The 26,064-nt window shown below is 42.5% G+C and overlaps 1 protein-coding gene across 4 annotated transcripts in view; it reads left to right on the plus strand.

The window, feature by feature from the left end:
* The window catches only part of ARL15 (ADP ribosylation factor like GTPase 15), a 263,307-nt gene that overhangs the window by 28,486 nt on the left and 208,757 nt on the right, over positions 1 to 26,064 (plus strand). For 2 of the 4 annotated variants that reach the window (XM_056541755.1, XM_056541778.1), the window contains exon 2: positions 20,928 to 20,984. The exons of 1 other annotated variant lie outside the window; for it this stretch is intronic. In XM_056541755.1, coding sequence (XP_056397730.1) covers positions 20,928 to 20,984 — 57 coding nt within the window. Of the gene's footprint in view, positions 1 to 20,927; positions 20,985 to 26,064 lie in introns of those variants that run through there. One more of the 4 variants, XM_056541771.1, reaches the window with a different exon arrangement.

Here is a 26,064-nt window from a genome sequence, read left to right on the forward strand (position 1 = left end):
GCAAAAATAAAATTAGCCTGGTCCTTAAGGTGAAAATGGGCTTGGTCATTAAGGGGTTAATATTGTAACTTGAGGGACCACTGTATCTTGTTTTAGTATATCAAATATTCAAAAAGCTGTTTGTAGCTCATCTCTTTGGTGCTGGAATTTCCTCCTGTGAGAGAGACAGGCAGAGCTGATTCTGGGGATGTATACTGGGGATCTTTTTTTGTCTTTCATCACAGCCTGTTTAACCCTTTAAGGACACATGACGTTCTCATACGTCTCCATTTCCGAGTCCTTAAGGACACATGACGTATGAGAACGTCATGTGCTTTCCCGGCCCCCCGCAGCCATCTGGAGCGGAGTCGGTGCCCGATGCCTGCTGAAATCGTTCAGCAGGCATCGGGGCATATCGCCCAGGGGGGTCATGATGACCCCCCATGTCGGCGATGGCCGCAGATCGCTGGACAATTCAGTCCAGCGATCTGAGGCGGATTCCGGGTCAATCGGGTCTCCGGTGACCCGGATTTACTAACTGATCGGGGCCGTCTCTGACGGCCCCGAACAGCCATAGCCAGCAGGGGTGAGGTGGCACTGGTGCCACCTCACGATCGCCCTGATTTGTCGGCCGGTTTACCGGCCGACCAATCAGGGCGCCTGCTGCGGGTGTCACTCCCGCAACCCGCTCGGCCCCTCTTCCGGAGGACGTGAGCGGGTGCGGGACATGGACCCGGGGAGCTGGGGAGCCCGATCCCCGGCGTCAATGTTGGGATCGGGGCCCCAGGAGCAGCGGCGGCGAGGGACTGAACTGCAGCGTGGATCAGGAGGTGGGTGAGTGACAGCCTCCTGCTGTTGCTTAGCAACAGTTCCCAGCATGCAAAAAGGGCATGCTGGGAGCTGTAGTTATGCAACAGCAGGAGGCAGACAACCATAACTCCCAGCATTCCCTTATGGGCATGCTGGGACTTATAGTTTTGCAACAGCTGGAGGCACATTTTTTCTATGGAAAAGTGTACCTTCAGCTGTTTTTTTTAACTACAACTCCCAGCTTGCACAAACAGCTGAAGTGCATGCTGAGAGTTGTAGTGGTGCACCTGCTGGTTGCATAACTACAACTCCCAGCATGCCCGTTGGCTGTCGGTGACTGCTGAGAGTTGTAGTTTTGACACAGCTGAAGGCACAATGGTTGCGAAACTCATTTTTTTTTTTTTTTACCTAACCCAGTGTTTTACGACCGGTGTGCCTCCAGCTGTTGCAAACTAAAACTCTCAGCAGTCACTGTACACCATGCACCGTACATGCTGGGAGTTGTAGTTTTGCAACAGCTGGAGGCACACTGGTTGTGAAACACTGAGTTAGGTCACAAACTCAGTGATACATAACCAGTGTGCCTACAGCTGTTGCAAAACTAAAACTCTCAGCATGTACAGTCTGTCAGCGCATGCTGGGAGTTGTAGTTTTGCAACAGCTGGATGTCCCCCCCCCCCCCCACCAATGTGAACCTACAGGGTACACTCACATGGGCGGAGGTTTGCAGTAAGTATCCGGCTGCAAGTTTGAGCTGCGGCAAATTTTCTGCCGCAGCTCAAACTGCCAGCGAGAAACTACTGTGAACCCCCGCCCGTGTGACTGTACCCTAAAAACACTACACTAACACAAAATAAAATAAAAAGTAAAAAACACTACATATACACATACCCCTACACAGCCCCCCTCCCCTCCCCAGTAAAAATGACAAACGTCTGGTACGCCACTGTTTCCAAAACGGAGCCTCCAGCTGTTGCAAAACAACTACTCCCAGTATTGTTGGACAGCCGTTGACTGTCCAGGCATGCTGGGAGTTTTGCAACAGCTGGAGGCACTTTTTGGGAATCACTGGCGTAGAATTCCCCTATGTCCACCCCTATGCAAGTCCCTAATTTAGGCCTCAAATGCGCATGGCGCTCTCACTTTGGAGCCCTGTCGTATTTCAAGGCAACAGTTTAGGGTCACATATGGGGTATCGCCGTACTCGGGAGAAATTGTGTTACAAATTTTTGGGGTATTTTCTGCTTTTACCCTTTTTAAAAATGTAAAATGTTTGGGAAAACAAGCATTTTAGGTAAAAAAACACCTGTGGGGTATAAAGGTTCACTTAACCCCTTGTTATGTTCCCCGAGGGGTCTAGTTTCCAAAATGGTATGCCATGTGGGTTTTTTTTTTTTGCTGTCCTGGCACCATAGGGGCTTCCTAAATGCGACATGCCCCCAGAGCAAAATTTGCTTCCAAAAAGCCAAATGTGACTACTCCTCTTCTGAGACCTGTAGTGCGCCAGCAGAGAACTTTTCACCACCATATCAAAATTTTTTTTTTTTTACATATGCAAAAGTCATGAAACACCTGTGGGTTATTAAAGGAGTAGTCCAGTGGTGACTCTTAAGGATAGGGGATAAGTTGCAGATCGCGGGGGGTCCGACCCCTGGGGCCCCCCGCAATCTCCTGTACGGAGCCCCGACAGCCCGCGGGAAGGGGGCGTGTCGACCTCCGCACGAAGCGGCGGCCGACACGCCCCCTCCATACAACTCTATGGCAGAGCCGAAGCGCTGCCTTCGGCAATCTCCGACTCTGCCATTGAGATGTATTGAGGGGGCGTGTCGGCCGCCGCCTCGTGCGGGGGTCGACACCCGCTATCTCGGCGGAGAGCCGGGGCCCCGTACAGAGAGATCGCGGGGGGCCCCAGCGGTCGGACCCCCCGCGATCTCAAACTTATCCCCTATCCTTAGGATAGGGGATACATTTTTCACCACTGGACTACCCCTTTAAGGCTCACTTTATCCTATGTTACGTTCCCCGAGGGGTCTAGTTTCTAAAATGGTATGCCATGTGTTTTTTTTTTTTGCTGTTCTGGCACCATAGGGGCTTCCTAAATGCAACATGCCCCCCAAAAACCATTTCAGAAAAACGTACTCTCCAAAATTCCCTTGTCGCTCCTTCCCTTCTGAGCCCTCTACTGCGCCCGCCGAACACTTTACATAGACATATGAGGTATGGGTTTACTCGAGAGAAATTGGGCTACAAATGCAAGTAAAAAATTTCTCCTTTTACCACTTGCAAAAATTCAAAAATTGGGTCTACAAGAACATGTGAGTGTAAAAAATGGAAGATTTTGAATTTTCTCCTTCACTTTGCTGCTATTCCTGTGAAACACCTAAAGAGTAAAAACACTTACTGAATGTCATTTTGAATACTTTGGGAGGTGCAGTTTTTATAATGGGGTCATTTATGGGGTATTTCTAATATGAAGACCCTTCAAATCCGCTTCAAAACTGAACTGATCCCTAAAAAATAGTGAGTTTGAAAATTTTGTGAAAAATTGGAAAATTGCTGCTGAACTTTGAAGCCCTCTGGTGTCTTCCAAAAGTAAAAACTCGTCACTTTTATGATGCAAACATAAAGTAGACATATTGTATATGTGAATAAAAAAAAAAATATTTGGAATATTCATTTTCCTTACAAGCAGAGAGCTTCAAAGTTAGAAAAATGCGAAATTTTCAAATTTTTCATCAAATTTACGGATTTTTCACCAAGAAAGGATGCAAGTTACCACATAATGTTACCACTATGTTAAAGTAGAATATGTCATGAAAAAACAGTCTCTGAATCAGAATGATAACTAAAAGCATTCCAGAGTTATTAATGTTTAAAGTGACAGTGGTCAGATGTGCAAAAAATGCCCTGGTCCTTAAAGGACAAGTCTCACAGTAAACAATTGTTCAGCTTTTAGTGCAGAAGGTAAAGTTATACAGGTTTGTAAATCACTTCCATTACCAGTGCTGCTTAGAAACAAGCTTTATCTGCATTCTTCTGTCTGACAGGAAATTCAGCTGTTCCAGGTTTTCATGACTTTCGACCCCCTATTCAGGCTGTTATCAGCAGCATCCAGGGGCCGTGACGTGACAATTACCCAGAAAACCCCTGTGCTGCAGAGAGCTCCCTGAGCTCGGGCTTAGCCCCTCCCATCTGATGAATATTCACACTGTCCTCCCTCTGTTCTGCAGTGATTGGCTGAGCAGCACTGCCTATATGCCGGCTGATTCAGATCATAGTTCTCTCCCCTCTCCTTGCTAATGTTTTTACACTGATAACGGAGGAGAGGGGGGAGGGGAGGGAGCTGCCAGCGTAGGGCTGTCACACTGAGAATGGAGGGGAGGGAGAGTAGAGTTGTCACACTGAGCACTGGGGAGAGAGGAGTGCAGGACAGAGAAGGGGGGAGGTGATTGTGCCACTGTAAAGCTGTTTCTTTGAGAGGAGGAGGGGGAGGGAGTGATTTTACAGTGTAAAACTGCAGCTTCAACTCCAGGGTCCCCCTCTCTGAGCACTGAGATTACATTTTGTTTCCTCGTGGCCACCCTGCTGTATAGGGCTATGATTGGAGCTCAGTGTTATGTGGGAGTGACTAACATAAGTTAGGGGTGGTAACAAGTTCTCTGCTCAGGCAGCTGTGAGCAGGAAATGTGAGCAGTGCATGCAGGGAAATGTAGTCTTTGAGATCGCAGGCATAGCCACCATAACCAGGAAGTAACTGCAATTTATGAGCTGAATAGCTGGTGAATGGGGGGCGGAAAAAAAATCACAAACATGTCAGAGAGGTGGTAGGTGAATATACTATGGAATGGCTAGGTATTTTTTTTTTCTTTGCTGCATGGGATATCTTCTTTAAGGCCAAAATGGGCTTGGTCCTGAAGGGGGGTTAAGGCAGAACTAGTTAGTGGAACCTTGTGGCTTTAATAATGTTCTTCAAGACTGGCCCATACGGATACATAAGAACTTAGGATAGATATTACAATTTCATGGAATGGTGTAGCTACAAAACTCTGCAGTTCAGTAGGCAAAGAAAACTGTATGACTACAAGTTTGGTCACCATTACAGGGCCTACAGGGGATAAACACGAGAATTTATACTGCTTCCCATTTGTGGGATCCTCACAACCAGTTCATATACGCTGACTGGGATTATGAAAGTCCACATCCCTTTTTAAATGGGGAATTGAACATTGGTGTAGTTACTTTTCTCTGCGTATGTTTTTGGGTTGGATTTTATGGAGTTGAGAGAAACTTATTAAAAATTTGCACAAGGTGTGGCTGGGAGATTAAAAATCATTAAGGGTATGGTCCCACGTACCACTTACCGTATTTTTCACCATATAAGACGCTCTGGCATATAAGACGCACCCAATTTTAAAGGATAAAAATCTAGAAAGAAAAGATTCTGATCCTTCAAACTGCGGACCTCCAGATGTTGCAAAACTACAACTCCCAGCATGCCCGGACAGCCGTTGGCTAGTTTTGCAACATCTGGAGGTTCGCAGTTGAAGACCACTGGTATAGGAGGTAATACTTACGTGTCCCCGCCGCTCCGGACCCGTCACCGCTGTCCTGGATGTTGCCTTCCATTGCTGTCGTCGTGTCCCCGTCGCTCCGGAACGTCTCTGCTGTCCGGTATCCTCGCTCTCTGTCACCGCCATCACGTCATTACGCACGCCGCTCCTATTGGATGATGGGATGGCGTGCGCGACAACGTGATGATGACGGAGAGTGCCAGCAATGCAGGGGATTCCAGCACGGAGCAGACACCGAGGATGCAGGTAAAGTCCCTCCCGGTGTCCTGTAAGCTGTTCGGGACGCCGCCATTTCACCGTGGCGGTCCCAAACAGCACGACTGAGCAGTCGGGTTAGTGTCACTTTCGCTTTCGGTCAGCTTTGATCGCCCTGTCTGAAGGGTTAATACAGGGCATCACCGCGATCGGTGATGTCCTGTATTAGCCGCGGGTCCCGGCCGTTGATGGCCACAGGGACCGCAGCAATAGGACTGGTTTTAATGTGTATTTGCCGTATAAGACGCACCAACTTTTCCCCCCCAAAAGAAAAAGTGCGTCTTACACGGCGAAAAATACGGTACACAGCGTATTTCACGTTGCACAAAATTGTCTGCAGCAGCGGAAAATACACTTCATGTTCTCAGATGGTCATACTCACAGGGCTAGTCAGTGGCAGCCCTGCGTTTTTTTTCCAGTGAAGATTGGAGGTGGAGCCACACGCCGGTGTGACTGTGACGCGCAGCCCCGCCTCCAGTCTTCACTGAAAATGAAGGGCTGCTGTTTTCTAGCCCTGTGTGTATGACCATCTGAGAATACACTGCGTATTTCCTGCTGCTGCAGATGGTTTTGCGCAGCGTGAAATACACTGCGTAAGCAGTACTTGGGACCGTACCCTTAAGTATTTTTCTAGAGCTCTGCTTGGGGTAGATTTGCAAATTTTTGGACCATTAGCGGTGTGTTTTTGCACGTTTTCATAAAATTTGCCACTGATAAATTCATGACCATTGCAATCACATCTGGAGAAAACATCTAGCTAGTCTGTTATGTATAAATCGCAATGGAGGTTGGTGTCGCAAAAACTATAAAATAAACAACATATGCAAAAAATATACACCGAAATAAAGACCAAAACCAATGGTAAATTCCTCCTGTTGTCTTGTGTATTTCGAGCAGAGCTCCTGGTTCCCGGCCTGTACTATCCACGAGTCTTCCATATTTGGGAAAGGCAAATGCCAACTTGATGCTTTGCAGTTTCTTGGGGTTTTCTTATCTTCTATGTACTCTAAGACTTTGTTCTTATATTTATCTATGGGATATTTTTTTTTTTTTGTCATTGATGGAGGCCTTGTCTTTGTCTGGCTTGTGTGCTCCATGCATTTTACGATCTAAGCAAGGTCATGTGATTAAATATCTAGTCCGGATGTCTCATGTCACCTTTCATCAATGTTTGCTCTAGATAGACTATATATCCACCAAGAAAAGCAAAGGACACACAAAAAATATATAGAAAATATACAAATCTTTATTGATAAACACATTTAGCCCTGATTTACTAACATGATCCTTTTTTTTTAACCTTTATCGGGTTATGAGACACAATTTGTGTCGCACGTCCTCTGTGACACTTTGTGCGACACATTTTACTAGTAAAAACTCGACGGTTTTCCAATTACTCTGAGTATTTTTATTTTTTTTAACCCGACTAAAAGGGTGCAGTTTGCATAATTAGGGGCGCGTTCCCTACATTTTCCTGAAAACCCGACAGCTGTATTTTAAAAACCCACCAGAAAAATTGTGAATTACTGAACTTGAAAACCCGACTGCCTTGAGGTGTGGGGAATCTGTTAGAAAGTGTGGGTTTTATGAAAATCATGTTACATTGTACCTTAGTAGCTTTTTATATTACTTGTTTTCATTTTTTTAATTTATTTTTGTATTAGTTTTTTGGGAATTTCTCTCGGTTTGTTAACCCATTAACGACCATGAATGTAAAGTTACGCTTTATCTTTTCCTGTGCGAGCCTTTTTTTTTTTTTTTTTTCTCCCCCGTACGACAGAATTTAAGATCATGCGACAGAATGTGCGAAACATTGATAAATACATGTGAGAAAAAATAGTCTGGGAAAAAAAATAATATTCTGAAAATAACCCGACAGGAAATCAGGGCTATTAAAATGACCAGCAGCAGTTAGAAAAAGTCACAATTCCAGAAACCAAAAAAAATTATAGATTTCTCCACTGTATAAATTTACTAGGAAATATAGATATGTATGATATAATACCCAAACACATATCCCTAAGAGACAATCAAGTAGAGCTTGGCGTTATGACCAAATATGTGTATCACGGTATTTTTGCAACTTATGGCGGTTCCACAGTATATAACGGTGTTTCTTTCATCTCTATCATGTTACCCGCCAGCGCTGTTCTGCTCCCCCCCAATTAATTATCAGCCCAGCGGGGCACTACTCACTAGTGTCACTCGCAAGCACTGTCCTCCTCCTCTTTGTTGCGGGCCGCTGGCGCTGGAACTCTATACTGTACGCCAGGGGCCTCCAACCTGCGGAACTCCAGATGTTGCAAAACTTCAACTCCCAGCATGCCCGGAGTTGTAGTTTTGCAACAGCTGGAGGTCCGCAGGTTTGAGACCACTGCTGTACGCTGTATCCCTATGCCCGGGCTGCAAAAGATGAAGAAAAGAAATTTTAACTTGCCTACGTGGGCCTCACGCTGTTCCTTGGGACTGGAACGTCGGACAGCCGTCAGCCTATCACTAGCCGCAGTGATGTCCCGCCACGGCCAGTGATGGGTTAAACGCACTGTCATGTAAGAAGCTGGCCAGAGCTTCTTACATGACAGTGGGCTCAGCCTTTCACCTGCCGGGGCGGGACATCGCTCCGGCCGCTGATATGCTGACGGCTGTCCAAAGTTCCCGTCCTCAGCGTAAGGTCGACGTAGGTAAGTTAAAGTTTATTTTCTTTATCTTTTGCAGCCCGGGCATAGGGATACAGCGTACAGCAGTGGTCTCAAACCTGTGGACCTCCAGCTGTTGCAAAACTACAACTCCCAGCATGCCCGGACAACCGTTGGCTGTCCGGGCATGCTGGGAGTTGTAGTTTTGAAACATCTGGAGGTCCGCAGGTTGGAGGCCCCTGGCGTACAGTATAGAGTTCCAGCACCAACGGCCCGCAACAAAGAGGAGGAGGGCAGTGTTTGCGGGTGACACATGTGAGTAGTACCCCGCTGGGCTGATCATTAATTGGGGGGGAGCAGAACAGCGCTGGCCAGTAACATGATTTGGTGGGGGGAGCAGAACAGCGCTCGCGGGTCACATATGATTAGTTCCTCGATGTGGGGACAGTGCTGCGCTGGGCTGATAATTCATTACCAAGGGGGAGGGGTCCAACCGGTATTGCAGTATGGGTTAAAATACATATCGTGTAGCCCCAAAATTTCGGTCTGAACCGATATACCGCCCAGCCCTACAATCAAGCTATAATAGCATATGAATCATAGGGTATACAGTGAGACCAAAATAAACACATATATTATACATACATAGTTGTACCATCAGGTTGTCCGCTCAGGAGGTATATAGGATCACAAAATGTGTGGACAGGTGCGCGCACAGACCAAGCTGTAGAGAGCCTCATCCAGACCACAATGCATAATATGCAAAGAAAGACCCCACAAGCCTATACCAAGCAGACAACATGCTGTGCTTACATGCCTGGAGCTGTGACCACCCCTACACCATTTCGCTTTACGCTTCCTCAGGGAGTAGGTTGGATAAGTCCTGGGAAGTTATTTATATCCATTCATGACCAACAGAAAGTTAAAACAAAAATTGATACTTCAATAAACAGCTGCGGCTTCCCGCTGCTAGTTCCGGTGTCCAGCACCATGTTACTCCACACTGCGCATGCTCACACACCCATGTCAATGCATGGCAACATACCTACGTGTATAGTTGGCACATGCGCAGTGTGGACAAGTGCAGCCGGAATCGCGCACAAGCGCATAAGTAGAGTATAAGGACGTAGAGCGCTGAGCTGCGCTGTGAATCTAACCAAATGGCGCATGCGTAACTATTTAAAGAAACAGTACATAGCAAATATATATAACGCAGCAAAGAGGTGGGAAATTATAAAAAGATTCTACAATGTACAAACAAAGCAAAGCCTATACAGGCATATATAGGCATATATATATATATATATATATATATATATATATATACACACACACACAAATACATAGACATATATACATATACAGTACAGACAAGAAGACACACCTTTTCATTCAGAGTTTTCTTTATTTTCATGACTATGAAAATTGTAGATTCACACTGAAGGCATCAAAACTATGAATTAACACATGTGGAATTATAGACATAACAAAAAAGTGTGAAAATATGTCATATTCTAGGTTCTAGCCACCTTTTGCTTTGATTACTGCTTTGCACACTCTTGGCATTCTCTTGATGAGCTTCAAGAGGTAGTCACCTGAAATGGTCTTCCAACAGTCTTGAAGGAGTTCCCAGAGATGCTTAGCACTTGTTGGCCCTTTTTGCCTTCACTCTGCGGTCCAGCTCACCCCAAACCATCTCGGTTGGGTTCAGGTCCGGTGACTGTGGAGTCCAGGTCATCTGGCGCAGCACCCCATCACTCTCCTTCTTGGTCAAACAGCCCTTACACAGCCTGGAGGTGTGTTTGGGGTCATTGTCCTGTTGAAAATAAAGGATGGTCCAACTAAACGCAAACCGGATGGAATAGCATGCCACTGCAAGATGCTGTGGTAGCCATGCTGGTTAAGTATGCCTTCAATTTTGAATAAATCCCCAACAGTGTCACCAGCAAAGCACCCCCACACCATGACACCTCCTCCTCCACACCAGCACACCTGTGAAGTGAAGACCATTTCAGGTGACTACCTCTTGAAGCTCATTAAAAGAATGCCAAGAGTTTGCAAAGCAGTAATCAAAGCAAAAGGTGGCTAGAACCTAGAATATGACATATTTTCACACTTTTTTTGTTATGTTTATAATTCCACATGTGTTAATTCATAGTTTTGATGCCTTCAGTGTGAATCTACAATTTTCATAGTCATGAAAATAAAGAAAACGCTGAATGAGAAGGTGTGTCCAAACTTTTGGTCTGTACTGTACATATAGGCATATATTTCCTAGTATATTTATACAGTGGAGAAATCTAAAAAAAAATTGGGTTTCTGGAATTGTGACTTTTTCTAACTGCTGCTGGTCCTTTTAAATTTACATTTTAATGTGTTTATCAATAAAGATTTGTATATTTTTCTATCTTTTTGTGTGTCCTTTGCTCTAGATAGGCTATATGTATTGTGATATGCAGGGGACACCAACTACTTTTTTTTGCATTAAAACTTTGTTCACACTAGTGCCATGGCTTGTGTTCATATCGGAATCATAAGCTATGGCAGATCCAGTTACAAGTTCCTTACAACAAATCTTTATGGATTCTACTAGCTTTCTGCTTTTTTATGCAATAATAATGCTACATTCTAGCTATTCTGTTGTTTAAAAGCGTTTCGGCTTGGCCAAGTGTTCGTGTTTTCTGAATGAGTAGAGTGGTGTAACTTGCTTCCAGATACCTCTGACTGCTTCCTATCTCACCGGATATCAAAAAGATAGGCAAGATGAAATGTACCAGCCCGATCCTTTTTTCACCGGAGTACTCCTTGTAAAGGGGTATTCCAGGAAAAAACGTTTTTATATATATCAACTGGCTCCAGAAAGTTAAACAGATTTGTAAATTACTTCTATTAAAAAATCTTAATCCTTTCAGTACTTATGAGCTTCTGAAGTTAAGGTTGTTCTTTTCTGTCTAAGTGCTCTCTGATGACACCTGTCTCGGGAAACGCCCAGTTTAGAAGAGGTTTGCTATGGGGATTTGCTTCTAAACTGGGCGTTTCCCGAGACACGTGTCATCAGAGAGGACTTAGACAGAAAAGAACAACCTTAACTTCAGAAGCTCATAAGTACTGAAAAGAATACCCCTTTATCATCCATGGGAGATCGCTGCACAGCTCTCACGTCGTAGCAGAATTTCTGATGCAGAATTTGATTCGGCCAAATGAATTGATTTTAATACTTCTGGCGGGATCTGCCTGGAAAAGCCTATTAGTTAACGGGCCTTTGTATTTCAGGGCTTACATGTGAAGGCAAATTCTGCTCAAAATGAATGCCGGAATTTCCTCATTGTGAGCGTTTCCATATTAGAAATTTGCTCTGACTAAAGGTTTCAGACTGCTTTTAGTTTTGCAGGTAGTTTTTCATTGTTGTGTAACTTATGAACCGGCAGACCGGTGTTGATCTACCGGTATGTACAGAGATTGACATAATTTTGCTGGGGGTAAACCAAACCTGCGAGACACCTCAGCCAGGTTTCCTGAGCATAAGATGTTACAGTGGTGCAGAACAAGAGCCTATTGTCAAGCGGCTATGTATATAGATAGCATTCAGCTTTTCCAGACACCCAAACAATACAGTGATCTGTCTGTGCCGGTGTTGGGCCTCGTGCCGGTAGTTGTTACCTAATCTGCTTCCTCTGTCCTGGATTCTCACATAGACATCAATGATCACTACAGAACAGATTACATAATCTGATCCTTTTTTTCCTGCAGAGATAAGTGGCACCGCATTTCTGGCATCCACTCATCTCCTCCTGCTAAAATAACATGCACAATACACTGAGATAAATCTGCATGTTAATGGAAATAGATGGAGAGTTATGGCTGCCAATTGTCTTTTGTCTATGATCAGCTTTACCTACCCTGTGGGTAAACACTTCCATTTATAGAACTAGGTATTGTGTTGGCAGCACCTGTGTCCTTTTATTCTTAATATTAAGCCTTTAACCCCTTAAGGACCAAGCCCAGGGGTACTCCGGTGGAAACCTTTTTTTTTTTTTTTTTTTTTTTTTTTTTTATCAACTGGTGCCAGAAAGTTAAACAGATTTGTAAATTGCTTCTATTAAAAAATCTTAATCCTTCCAGTACTTATTAGCTGCTGAATACTACAGAGGAAATGTATTATTTTTCTGGAACACAGAGCTCTCTGTTGACACCTCTGTGCATTTTAGGAACCGTCCAGAGTAGGAGAAAATCCCCATAGCAAACATGCTGCTCTGGACAGTTCCTAAAATGGACAGAGATGTCAGCAGAGAGCACTGTGCTTGTGATTCAGCAGAGAGCACTGTGTTCCAAAAAGAAAAGAATTTCCTCTTTAGTATTCAGCAGCTAAAAAGTACTGGAAGGATTAAGATTTTTTTAATAGAAGTAATTTACAAATCTGTTTAACTTTCTGGCACCAGTTGATTTAAAAAAATAAACAAAATTTCCACCGGAGTACCCCTTTAAGGACCAGGCCAATTTTATTTTTGCATTTTTGTTTTTTCCGCCTCGCCTTCTAAAAATCGTAACTCTTTTTTATATTTTCATCCACAGACTAGTATGAGGGCTTGTATTTTGCACGACCAGTTGTCCTTTGTAATTACATCACTCATTTTACCATAAAATGTATGGCGCAGCCAAAAAAATACTATTTGTGTGGGGAAATTAAAAAGAAAACAGCAATTTTGCTAATTTTGGAAGGTTTAGTTTTCACGCTGTACAATTTACAGTAAAAATGACATGTGTTCTTTATTTTTTGAGTCAATACGAATATAATGATACCCATGATTATACACTTTTCTATTATTGTTGCGCTGAAAATAAAATTGCAAACTGTTTAACCAAATTAGTACATTTAATTTCCCTCTATTTTGACGATCTATATCTTTTTTTCATTTTTCCGTATAAGCGGCGGTATGAGAGCTAATTTTTTGCACCATGATCTGTATTATGATCTTTTTATTGATACCACATTTGTTTATATAAAACTTTTAATTTTCTTATATATATATTTTTTTTTATAAAATGTGACAAAAAAGCAGCAATTTTGGAATTATTTATTTATTTTTTACGTTCACGCCGTTTACCGTACGGGATCATTAACATTATATTTTAATAGTTTGGACATTTACTCACGTGGCGATACCAAATAGGTTTATTTATTTTATTTATCAGTTGATTGCTAATAATGTTCAGTGCTATGCATAGGGCATAGCACTGATCAGTGTTCTTCGGGATCTCAGACCAGAGCAGAAGAAGCCGGGAAGGTGGCAGAGGCAGGTCAGGGGACCTCCGGCCACCATGTTAGCTGATCTGATAGATCAGATCAGCATAAAATGTAGCCGCACTGCCGCAGATGCTTTGATCTGTATTGATCACGGCATCTGAGGAGTTAATGGCAGACATCCGTGCGATCGCGGATGTTGGCCATTACTGGCGGCTCCCTGGCTTCTGTCAGCAGCCGGGACCTGACGCACATGACCCGAGCATCGCTCCGATGCTTGTGGTCTTTTACAGGACATAAATTTACGTCCTGGTGCGCGAAATACCACCTCACCAGGACGTACATTTACGTCCTTGGTCGTTAAGGGGTTAATAATTTGGGCTGTAGATGTTGATAGCCAAAAAATTATTAAAGGGGTATTCCCATCTCATAAAGTTGTGGCCTGGTAGGGAACTCCAGCATGGTCCTAATAAAGTCAGGTTATATCTTATGTGCCATATACTAGTTAAAGGGAACCAAGCACTAGATTTTACAATAGAGAACACTTGACAATGCGTATATATATGTTTATATATGGTAAAATCTTTATCCTAACAAACAGCCCTTCAGTGGGGAGAAATCTGTTGGGCGCAGGAGCACCCCCATGGACTTGTACTCATCTGTCGGATACATGTAATAGGTCTGTTATATTAATTTAATGTACGTGTCCAGCTAAAAGCTATGTTCACACATTGATTCACTTGCAGCGGGTTTCCCACTGCAGGAGAGTGGCTGCGAGTTTTGCTTCCATTCACCCATTGGTCAGTGGAAAAATCAATCATATTGGCAGATTAGCAGATTGAAGTGAATGGTAGTAAAACATACAGCAGGAAACTCTCTAGAGGAGTAGTTTGGTTAACAAAAATTCTTTCTTTTTTGTCATCTCATGGCCAGACTATCTGTTCTTTTATACACAGTGTCATGTGGTTTCAGACCCATGCATGTGGGAACGAGATCTAAAAGGCCCTGAGCTCTTGGTTCTTCTTCCTAGGCTTTGAGCAAATATAATGATGTCTGTGAGTGGGAACATAGAGGGTTATTTTATATATATATATATATATATATATATATATATATATATATATATATATAGCGCACAACATAGAGCAGTGATCGGAACAAGGCTTGGACTTGTATAAGGTTTCAAGAAACTGCACAAGCCGTGATTCCACGTAGTAATATATTGGCAATACACGACTGTTCTACTATTACATGTAACCTTTATATCGGTATGTGTTGTCCTCTCAAGACCAAGCGTCCTATAGGAGGGTAAGTGTAGTGAGAAGAGCGTAACCCTTGACCATAAATAAAAGATGTATGTTTGTGTATTATAGATGATGACTATAATACACTGTAATAGAATAATTTAGGCCAGATACATAACCCATTCTGTTCCTGTACCATAGAGCAGGGGCAGATATTGGGTGTATTTTTTTTTTTTTGTGTTATTCCTATAAAAAGGTCAAGGCAATGACATTATTTGCTTACTGGTCTTAGGACTGGCCATGAGATCTGATTTCTTTGTACAAGATTAGTTTCCTGACAATGGTAAGAATAGTGGTAAGCAGGGTAACAATCCTTGCCTATGTTATTTACAGCTCTGTTTATGATTGGATTTCCTTACCTTGGATTTTTGTTTCAGCAGTGATGGACATTAAGAGGCTCTATAGGTTGGAATGATCTACTAGTTTGTGACATTTTCTAGATATTCGCTACTGTTTATTTTCTGGCATACAGGTTATCGGCTCTGAAGATAAAGGGGTACGCCGCTGGAATTTTATTTTTTTTATTAAATCAACTGGTGCCAGAAAGTTAAACAGATTTGTAAATTACTTATATTTAAAAATCTTAATCCTTCCAGTACTTATCAGCTGCTGTATGCTCCACAGGAAGTTCTTTTCTTTTTTAATTTATTTTCTGTTTGACCACAGTGCTCTCTATTGACACCTCTTTCCATGTCAGGAACTGTCTAGAGCAGGAGCAAATCCCCATTGCAGACCTCTCCTGCTCTGGACAGTTCCAGACATGGACAGAGGTGTCAACAGAGCGCGCTTTTGGTCAGACAGAAAAGAAATTAAAAAAGAAAAGAACTTCCTCTGTAGTATGCAGATGATAAGTACTGGAAGGATTAAGATTTTTTTTTAAATAGAAATAATAAATCTGTTTGACCTTCTGGCACCCCTTTTAAGTCATCCAGTTGAGTTAAAGCTTCCTATTGTCTAAAGTGAAATACAGTTGGGCAAAAAAGTATTTAGTCAACCACCAATTGTGCAAGTTCTGCCACCTGTATTAATGGCAGCTGTTCGAACTTATCAGTATAAAAGACACCTGTCCACAACCTTAAACAGTCACACTCTAAACTCCACTGTGGCCAAGACCAAAGAGCTGTTGAAGGACACCAGAAACAAAATTGTAAACCTGCACCAGGCTGGGAAGACTGAATCTACAATAGCAGCTTGGTGTGAAGAAATCAACTGTGGGAGCAATTATTAGAAAATGGAAGACATACAAGACCGCTGATAATCTCCCTCGATCTGGGGCTCCACGCAAGATCTCACCCCTCGGTGTCAAAATGATCTCAAGAACGGTGAGAAAAAATCCCAGAACCACACGGAGGAGACCTTGTAAATGACCTGAAGAGAGCTGGGACAAAAATAACAAAGGCTACCATCAGTAACACACTAAGCCGCCAGGGGCTCAAATCATGCAGTGCCAGACGTGTCCCCCCTGCTTAAGTCAGTACATGTCCGGGCCCATCTGAAGTTTGCTAGAGAGCATTTGGATGATCTAGAAGAGTATTGGGAGAATGTCATATGGTCAAATGAAACAGAAGTAGAACTTTTTGGTAAAAACTCAACTCGTCATTGTTAGGATTCGGCTAGCTGGATGTGGATCCTCTGTGTCAGCGAGGGATTGGCGTGGACTGTGTCGGTGGACCGGTTCTAAGTCGCTACTGGTTTTCACCAGAGCCCGCCGCAAAGCGGGATGGTCTTGCTTGCTAGGCTTTTGACAGAATGGCCTAGACAGAGGCAAGGTCAGACGTAGCAGAAGGTCGGGGCAGGCGGCAAGGTTCGTAGTCAATGTGGATAGCAGAAGAACTGGAACACAGACTTTGGACAACACTAAATGCTTTCACTGGCACAAGGCAACAAGATCCGGCAAGGAAGTGCAGGGGAAGTGAGGTAATATGGACAGGGAGCAGGTGGAAGCTAATTAGGCTGATTGGGCCAGGCACCAATCACTGGTGCACTGGCCCTTTAAATCTTAGAGAGCTGGCGTGCGCACGCCCTAAGGAGCGGAGCCGCGCGCGCCAAGACGTGACAGCCGGGGACCGGGACAGGTGAGTGACTTGGGATGCGATTTGCGAGCGGGCGCGTCCCGCTATGCAAATCGCATCCCCACCGGCAATGTCAGTGCAGCGCTCCCGGTCAGCGGGTCTGACCGGGGCGCTGCAGAGAGAGGAACGCCGCAGGGACCCGGAGCGCTCGGCGTAACAGTCATGTTCGGAGGTGGAAGAATGCTGAGATGCATCCAAAAAACACCATACCTACTGTGAAGCATGGGGGTGGAAACATCATGTTTTGGGGCTGTTTTTCTGCTAAGGGACCAGGACGACTGATCTGTGTAAAGGAAATAGTGAATGGGGCCATGTATTGTGAGATTTTGAGTGAAAACCTCCTCCCATCAGCAAGGGCATTGAAGATGAAACGTGGCTGGGTCTTTCAGGATGTCAATGATTCCAAACACACCGCCCGGCCAACGAAGGAGTGGCTTTGTAAGAAGCATTTCAAGGTCCTGGAGTGGCCTAGCCAGTCTCCAGATCACAACCCCACAGAAAACCTTTGGAGGGAGTTGAAAGTCTGTGTTGCTCAGCAACAGCCCCAAAACATCACTGCTCTAGAGGAGATCTACATGGAGGAATGTGCCAAAATACCAGCAACCGTGTGTGAAAACCTTGTGAAGGCTTACAGAAAATGTTTGACCTCTGTCATTGCCAGCAAAGGGTATATAACAAAATATTGAGATGAACTTTTGTTATTGACCAAATACTTATTTTCCACCATAATTTACAAATAAATTCTTTAGAAATCAGACAGTGATTTTATGGATTTTTTTTTCTCATTCTGTCTCTCATAGTTGAGGTATACCTATGATGATTACAGGCCTCTCATCTTTTTAAGTGGGGGAACTTGCACATTTGGTGGCAGACTAAATACTTTTTTGCCCCACTGTAGTCTGTGTGTGGTCAGATGTCTTATTGTGCCTGTGTTTCTATTTATTGGACTACGTAGGAATCCCTTTACACAGTTGAACTTTTGGGGTCCGTGCACTTTGAAGTTTGGACTAAAGGGAATTTATCAATATGTTTAGAGCCTTTTTTGGTATAAGAAAAAGTTGCTAAATTTTGCCCAATGACTCATATTTGCAACTTTTTAGATCTGAAGTTATTTTTGAAAATGTGTCTTGCAGAAATATTTTTGTCTTTTTACTTTGCAATAGTTGCTTGTTGTAGTGCGACTTTTTTTATTTTTTAAGAGAAAAGACTTAAAGTGAATGTGTTTGTTGCTGACCTGTAGATATTCTGTTTCTTCTACAAAGAACGATCAGCAGGGATCAGGATGAATTTATCTTGTCTTTTGGCTGTAGACAGTGTGGGAATGCCTCCAGCAGTTTGTAAAATTGAGTATAAGACAGTCTGAAGAAATATAATTTAAAGTGTATAGCCAGTTAAAGAATGGCTGCCTCCTTTGAGTTTAGGCAGGGAGAAACAAAATACTGCATACATGAGCGTAAACAAATTCTTGGAGCCAGTGATACTTATGGTTTGACTTGTATTGTGTGGTTTTTTTTTTTTTTTTTGCTTTCTTTCCTAGACCATAAAAATCCCAAAGTGGCTCCTAAAATCTATCAGATACTGTTTTACCCACCCCCTGATTCAATAAGTAGAGTCCTTGACCTCAATAGAAAAGGTTGGGTGCTCAAAGTGAGTTTCAGGTGCATTGTCTTCATTCCTCCTCAGAGTTGTCCACCCATGGATGCAAGATATGGACAAATGCTTCCTACATTTTCTTTATCTTCAAAGGGGTTTTCATGGAGTTACAAAATTATGGAAATGCTCCATAGATGTATATCATGTGTGAATAACTATATATAGTTTATATAGTTTTTTTCTGCCTGGTTGATACTCCATTCTTCTTGCATGTGCTGGTAGTTGTCCTTTGGTACTTCTGGCAATGGTCTGTTTGCAGTGCAGAATTAAAGGGATATTCCAGGATTTTTTTATTTGACTATGCTACAGGGGCTGTAAAGTTAGTGTAGTTCATAATATAGTGTCTGTACCTGTTTGTGATGGTTGTCTCACAATTCTTCTTTGATTTTCACCCTAATATTTATTTTTACCAGCATACAAAATGACTGTTGGCTCAGATTTTTCCCAGGTTGCAATGCGGCCGAGACCTGACTCTCACTAGTCAGCTGATGACAGGGAGCCTGTCTGCTTCAATGGGTGGAGCGATCACTTTGTGGGAGAGAGATCAATCTGCAACTAATGCACCCTGATTGAAAACCACAGGTCTTTTGAATGGATGCAGCTCATTTATGTTTCAATGGGTGGGGTGGCTGATGTGTGGGAGGGAGGAAAATGGAATTGTGGGATTTGTGGCAAAAAAAAGAAAACAAACAGGAAATACCAGCTAACAAAAAGCTAGCCACAGTGTTATGGTAATCTCACAACATAGCCTTTTAGCCCCAAGACAAGCGCAGTTCCTTCCTAAGCATGTCCATTACTGCCTGCCAGGTACATACTAAAATCACCTTATGGTGCATAACCCCTTTAATCCCTAAATTACATTATCCAGATTGCAATGCACTTAAAGGGGTACTCCGCTGCTCAGAGTTTGGAAAAAACTGTTCCGAACGCTGGACACGGGAGCTTGTGACGTCAAAGCTCCGCCCTCTCATGATATCACGTCCTGCCCCCTCAATGCAAATCTATGGCAGGGGGCATGATGGCTGTCATTAGGGGGTGGCTGATGTGTGGGAGGGAGGAAAATGGAATTGTGGGATTTGTAGGCAAAAAAAAGAAAACTGAAACAGGAAATACCAGTTAACAAAAAGCTAGCCACAGTATTATGGTAATCTCACATCATAGCCATTTAGCCCCAAGACAAGTGCAGATCCTTCCTAAGCATGTCCATTACTGCCTGCCAGGTATGTACTAAAATCACCTTATGGTGGATAACCCCTTTTAATCCCTAAATTACATTGACCAGATTGCAATGCACTTAAAGTGGTACTCCGCTGTCAGCGTTTGGAACAAACTGTTCCGAACGCTGGATCCTGTAGCTTGTGATGTCAAAGCTCCACCCTCTCATGACGGCTATGACATCACAAGCTCCCGGCTCCGACTCCAGCATTCTGAACAGTTTAAAGTCTTGTCTTTGTCTAAAGCAGTGTTTCCAAAATCCAGTCTCAAGGTCATGTTTTAGGATTTTCTAAGTCTCTTATAGGGGATTTTATTATGATCACTGCATCTGGCATCACAACAAGTATTCTTGACAACATTTATCATTGTCTTTAGACAGTTTTTTGTGTCTAGAAAAGGCGCAAGCAGGGTTTATTTGCGCCTTATTGTTTTACACATTTCTGCTGATTTTGAGTTGCAATCCACTGATTTTGACAATACACATGATATGGATGGATTTATGAACCGCGGCTTTTTGTGAAAAGGTGCAAAAAAAGGCGCAAAGCCACTGAAAAGTCTCTAAAACTACACAAGCCAGAACTTAGCTTAGCTTTTTGGTGTATGTAAAGAGAAACATTTCAGAAAATGTTTACCTGCACAACATTTATCACATGCTCTGTGACCATCTAATACATTTGGTGCTCCTAAAAAAAAAAAAGGTGTAGAAAATGCTTCGCTTACACCTACAATGATAAAAGGTGGCCTCTATGTATGGGATATCCTCAAATCATGACCTATTGGGTGTATCCCCAACTCCCTAGCAATGACACAGGTGGGTGTACGGACTTCCTCACATAAGTTGGAAGATGTCATTTGCCAACCTCAACAGCACATACAAGATTTGCATTGGGGGCCAATCAGAAAATATCACATGTCAGATGTGCGCCATGTGATGTACAGAGCTGCCAGAATTGGATATATAGAACCACATGACTGGTAAAGTTTTAGATCAGCAACTATTTTAAAAAGCAAATCAATTAGGACTTTTGTTTTGTTTCATATAGAAAAAGTAATTCATATAAAACCTTGTGCTGTGTCCAAAAGTAAATGTTCCCTTTTTGTTTGTGACTGACCTGTAGATATTCTCTATTTCTCCCACAAAGAACGATCTGCATGGATCAGGATGACTATATCTTGTCTTTTGGTTTTAGACAGTGTCAGAATGCCTCCAGATCTCTTGTGCAATTTGTAGAATTGCCATTTACACGGTAAGGTGTTTGTGCTGTAGCCCGCTTGTGTTAGTGGTCATGTGGTCATTGTAATTTCCACCATCCATTTAGCTAGCATGCAGGCTTCTGTATCCAGTGACTGTGGTCGTTCCATTTGTCAAACTACTATGTTTCATTCATAAGCCTTTATGTGCCCCATAAAGGTGATATTGCTCAAATAAATTAAATAAAAGAAAAAGTATATACACAACTACGACTAATCCTAGAAAATATAAGCATATTTGTGATTATCTGTAAAATTGTTTCCTTAAAGTCAAGATCAGAGGTCCCCAACCTAGTCCTCACGGCCCACTGACAGACCAGGATTAAAATGGGCACTGTCAGATCCAAAAACTTTTATATGTTGTTACTGCCGAAAGTTTAAAGACTTTTTTTAAAATGCTTTCTTTAAGTTTTTTTGTTGAATATTTTTAATAAAAAAAAAAGCTCCTGAAAATCCCACCACTAGGGGTCCCTATACCTACTGGGACACTAACGAGTCCTCCAGCAGCATCAAGATTGTCCATGAGTCATGGACAAGAGATGACTCCTGAACAAGGCTGCATGAGCAGACACACCAATCACTTCCCACCACCACAAGGGAGGAACATGCCCCCTTCTCCGGAGAGGATTTCTAACACTTTGAGCTAATGAAAAGAGGTATTTTTTTTTATAATAAATATAGCTGATAGAGGCATAAAGATGTACATGGTCAGGATTAGGTACCGAATAGCTTTCAATTTTTCTTTGCTCTATTCAAATAGAGTACCCAAAAAATTGCAGATTGTTTGTGGGCCTCAAAAACTGGGTTTGGGGACCACTGACCTAGATAACAACTGACATGGGTGCTATTACATTTCAGCTGCTTCAAGGGTTGTTACATAACATTTTTTACCTGACCAGTTTGCCTTAGCTTGCTTATTTGCCATTTTATTTGCCATCTTGTGGGACCTGTTGTGACTACATTGCTGCCTCAGCGTGCCTAAAGGAGGCATGACTTTGAATTCCGCCTGATTTCTAAGATATAAGAAATGCAGCCAAGTAAATTATTGAGGTTGAACTTATCAATGCTTCAACCAAAAAACAGTTGTCAAAGTGGCAGATTTTTGTGCAAATCTATTAAATATGGGAGTAAAACATAGAAAAAGTTGCATCTTTTTGAGTAACATGGGACTTGGACAAAAATTTGCAACTCTTTCACATCAGGAAACCTGAACAGAAGCATCAAAATTTTGATTAAAAAGTAATAAAATTTTTAAGCAGTTTTAAAACAAAGCTGTTTTACAAATACGTGAAAGTAAAGCATAGCATTTCAATGGTCATATTGGTGACCATTTTGTGATTATAGGGCATTGACTGTAAAAATGATGGGGGAATCGAAGACTGTTGGTGGTACTGGGTTGGGACCTCTGGTATCAAGAGAGAGCTTGAGATACATACTCCAGAGCAGTATCCACATTTCTGCTGGGCAAAAAAATTGTATAACATAGGCTGTAATTCATGTCCAGCTCAAGATAAGCATATAAAGTATTAAATCAGTGTGAAGGGGCCATAGTGTTTAGAGATGAGCGAACTTACAGTAATTCGATTGGTCATGAACTTCTCGGCTCTGTGGTTTCTGACTTTAGCCTGCATAAATTAGTTCAGCTTTCTGGTGCTCCATGGGCTGGAAAAGGTTGATGCAGCCCTAGAAGAGAGTCTCCAGCCCACCGGAGCACCTGAAAGCTGAACTCCTTTATGCAGACTAAAGTCAGCAACTGCCGAGCCGAGAAGTTTGTGACAAATCAAATCACAGTAATTTCGCTCATCTCTAATAGGGTTAGTCAAACCCTTTGAGTATTCGTGGAGGTACTGGCATTTGGACACCCAGTGGTCCAGAAGTGATATCATAGCAATACACCAATAGTTTTGTGTCAGGCAAACCTTTAAGTGCTAAAATGTGTTCTATAAAAGTAACAAACCACATGTAAAAGTGGAGCTTCACTTTAAATATTCATAGCCTTCATCTGCATGTACCCTTTTCAGAATTAAAGTACAGTGGGGATCAAAAGTTTGGGCACCCCAGGTAAAGAAGCATAAAGAAGCCAGCGAAAGATGGAAAAATCTCCATAAGGTATCAAATTACAGATTAGATATTCTTATACAATGTCAACAAAAGTTAGATTTTATTTCCATCATTTACACTTTCAAAATAACAGAAAACAAAAAAATAGCACCTGCAAAAGTTTGGGCACCCTGCAGAGTTAATATCTTGTACTGCCCCTCTGGCAAGGATCACAGCTTGTAAACGCTTTTTGTAGCCAGCCAAGAGTCTTTCAGTTCTTGTTTGAGGTCTCTTTTCCCATTCTTCCTTACAAAAGTCTTCCATTTCTTTGAGATTTCTGGGCTGTCTGTCACGCACTGCTCTTTTAAGATCTATCCATAGATTTTCAATTATGTTGAGGTCAGGAGATTGTGAAGGCCATGCCAAAACCTTCAGTTTACGCCTCTTGATGTAATCCCCTGTGGCTTTCGAGGTATGTTTAGGATTATTATCCATTTGTAGAAGCCATCCTCTCTTTAACTTCAGCTTTTTCACAAATGGCATCAAGTTAGCATCCAAATTTGCTGAAATTTTATTGAATCCATTTTTCCTTCTATTTGTGAGATGTTCCCTGTGCCACTGGCTGCAATACAACCCCAAAGCATGATTGATCCACCCCCATGCTTAACAGTTGGACAGAGGTTCTTTTTATTAAATTCTGTTCCCCTTCTTCTCCAAACGTACCTTTGCTCATTCCGGACAAAAAGTTCAATTTTAACCTAATTGGTCCACAGAACTTGTTTCCAAAATGCATCAGGCTTGTCTATATGTTCATTTGCAAAGTTCAAACACTGATTTTTGTGGTGAGGACGTAGAACAGGTTTTCTTCTGATGACTCTTCCATGAAGACCATATTTGTACAAGTATCTCTTTATAGCGGAATAGTGTACCACAAATCCAGTGTCTGCCAGATCTTTCTGGAGGGATTGTGCAGTCAAACGTGGGTTTTGAATTGTTTTTCTCACAATCCTGTGAGCTGTTCTGTCTGATATTTTTCTTGGTCTTACAGATCTTGCGTTAACTTCCACTGTTCCTGATGACTGCCATTTCTTAATTACATTCCGAACAGAGGATATTTGACATCTGAAACCGTTTTGCTATCTTCTTATAGCCTTCTCCAGCTTTGTGAGCGTCAACTATTTTCAGTTTCAGATTTCTAGACAACTGCTTAGAAGAACCCATGGTGCTAATTGTTGGGGCAAGGTCATATGAGTCTGGGCATTTAAAACCTTTGAGATTGACATCACCTGTTCTTCCCAGATGATGATTGAGAACAATCCTTGACACTGGCAGGTCTCAGCTTTACCAAGGGGGCAGTACATGCTATAAATTCTGCAGGGTGCCCAAACTTTTGCAGATGCCATTTTTTTGGTTTTCTGTTATTTTGAAAGTGTAAATGATGGAAATAAAATCTAACTTTTGTTGACATATTATAAGAATGTCTAATCTGTAATTTGATGCCTTTTGGAGATTTTTCCATCTTTCCTTGGCTTCTTTATGCACATTAATACAAGTTTTTACCTGGGGTGCCCAAACTTTTGATCCCCACTGTAGACCACCAACTACATGTCATGTCATAAGACCTGCCTTGTACACCTCATATAGATGGATCTTGTCCCATTGCTTGGCCCTTAGCTCTTCCGGCTGCTGCCATTATGGTTCTTCACATCCTCTCCATAAAGGTCTATTACTTGAGGTTCATTTCAGAGGACTACTCCTTAACCCCTTAAGGACGCAGGACGTAAATGTACGTCTTGGTGAGGTGGTACTTAACGCACCAGGACGTACATTTACGTCCTGTGCATAACCGCGGGCATCGGAGCGATGCCCGTGTCATGCGCGGCTGATCCCGGCTGCTGATCGCAGCCAGGGACCCGCTGGCAATGGCCGACGCCCGCGATCTCGCGGGCGTCCGCCATTAACCCCTCAGGTGCCGGGATCAATACAGATCCCGGCATCTGCGGCAGTGCGCGATTTGAATGAATGATCGGATCGTCCGCAGCGCTGCTGCGGGGATCCGATCATTCATAACGCCGCACGGAGGTCCCCTCTCCTTCCTCCGTCCGGCTCCCGGCGTCTCCTGCTCTGGTCTGTGATCGAGCAGACCAGAGCAGAAGATGACCGAAAACACTGATCTGTTCTATGTCCTATACATAGAACAGATCAGTATTAGGGGACTATTCATAGCAATACCATGATTGCTAATACTGATCTGTTCTATGTATAGGACATAGAACAGATCAGTGTTTTCGGTCATCTTCTGCTCTGGTCTGCTCGATCACAGACCAGAGCAGGAGACGCCGTTCACCGTACGGGATTATTAACATTTTATTTTAATAGTTCGAACATTTACGCACGCAGCGATACCAAATATGTCTATAAAAAATTTTTTTTACGCTTTTTGGGGGTAAAATAGGAAAAAACGGACGTTTTACTTTTTTATTGGGGGAGGGGATTTTTCACTTTTTTTTTTACTTTTACTTTTAAATTTTTTTACTTTTTTTTTTTACACTTGAATAGTCCCCATAGGGGACTATTCATAGCAATACCATGATTGCTATGGGGACTATTCAAGTGTAAAAAAAAAAGTTAAAAAATGTAAAAGTAAAAGTTAAAAAAAAGTGAAAAATCCCCTCCCCCAATAAAAAAGTAAAACGTCCGTTTTTTCCTATTTTACCCCCAAAAAGCGTAATTTTTTTTTTATAGACATATTTGGTATCGCCGCGTGCGTAAATGTCCGAACTATTAAAATAAAATGTTAATGATCCCGTACGGTAAACAGCGTGAACGAAAAAAAAAAAATCCTAAATTCCTACTTTTTTAAAACATTTTATTAAAAAAAAAATTATAAAAAATTAATTAAAAGTTTTTTATATGCAAATGTAGTATCAAAAAAAAAGTAGAGATCATGGCGCAAAAAATGAGCCCCCATACCGCCGCTTATACGGAAAAATAAAAAAGTTAGAGGTCATCATAATAAAGGGATTATAAACGTAC

The sequence above is a fragment of the Hyla sarda genome, chromosome 1 (assembly GCF_029499605.1).
Source record: "Hyla sarda isolate aHylSar1 chromosome 1, aHylSar1.hap1, whole genome shotgun sequence".
NCBI lineage: Eukaryota > Metazoa > Chordata > Amphibia > Anura > Hylidae > Hyla > Hyla sarda.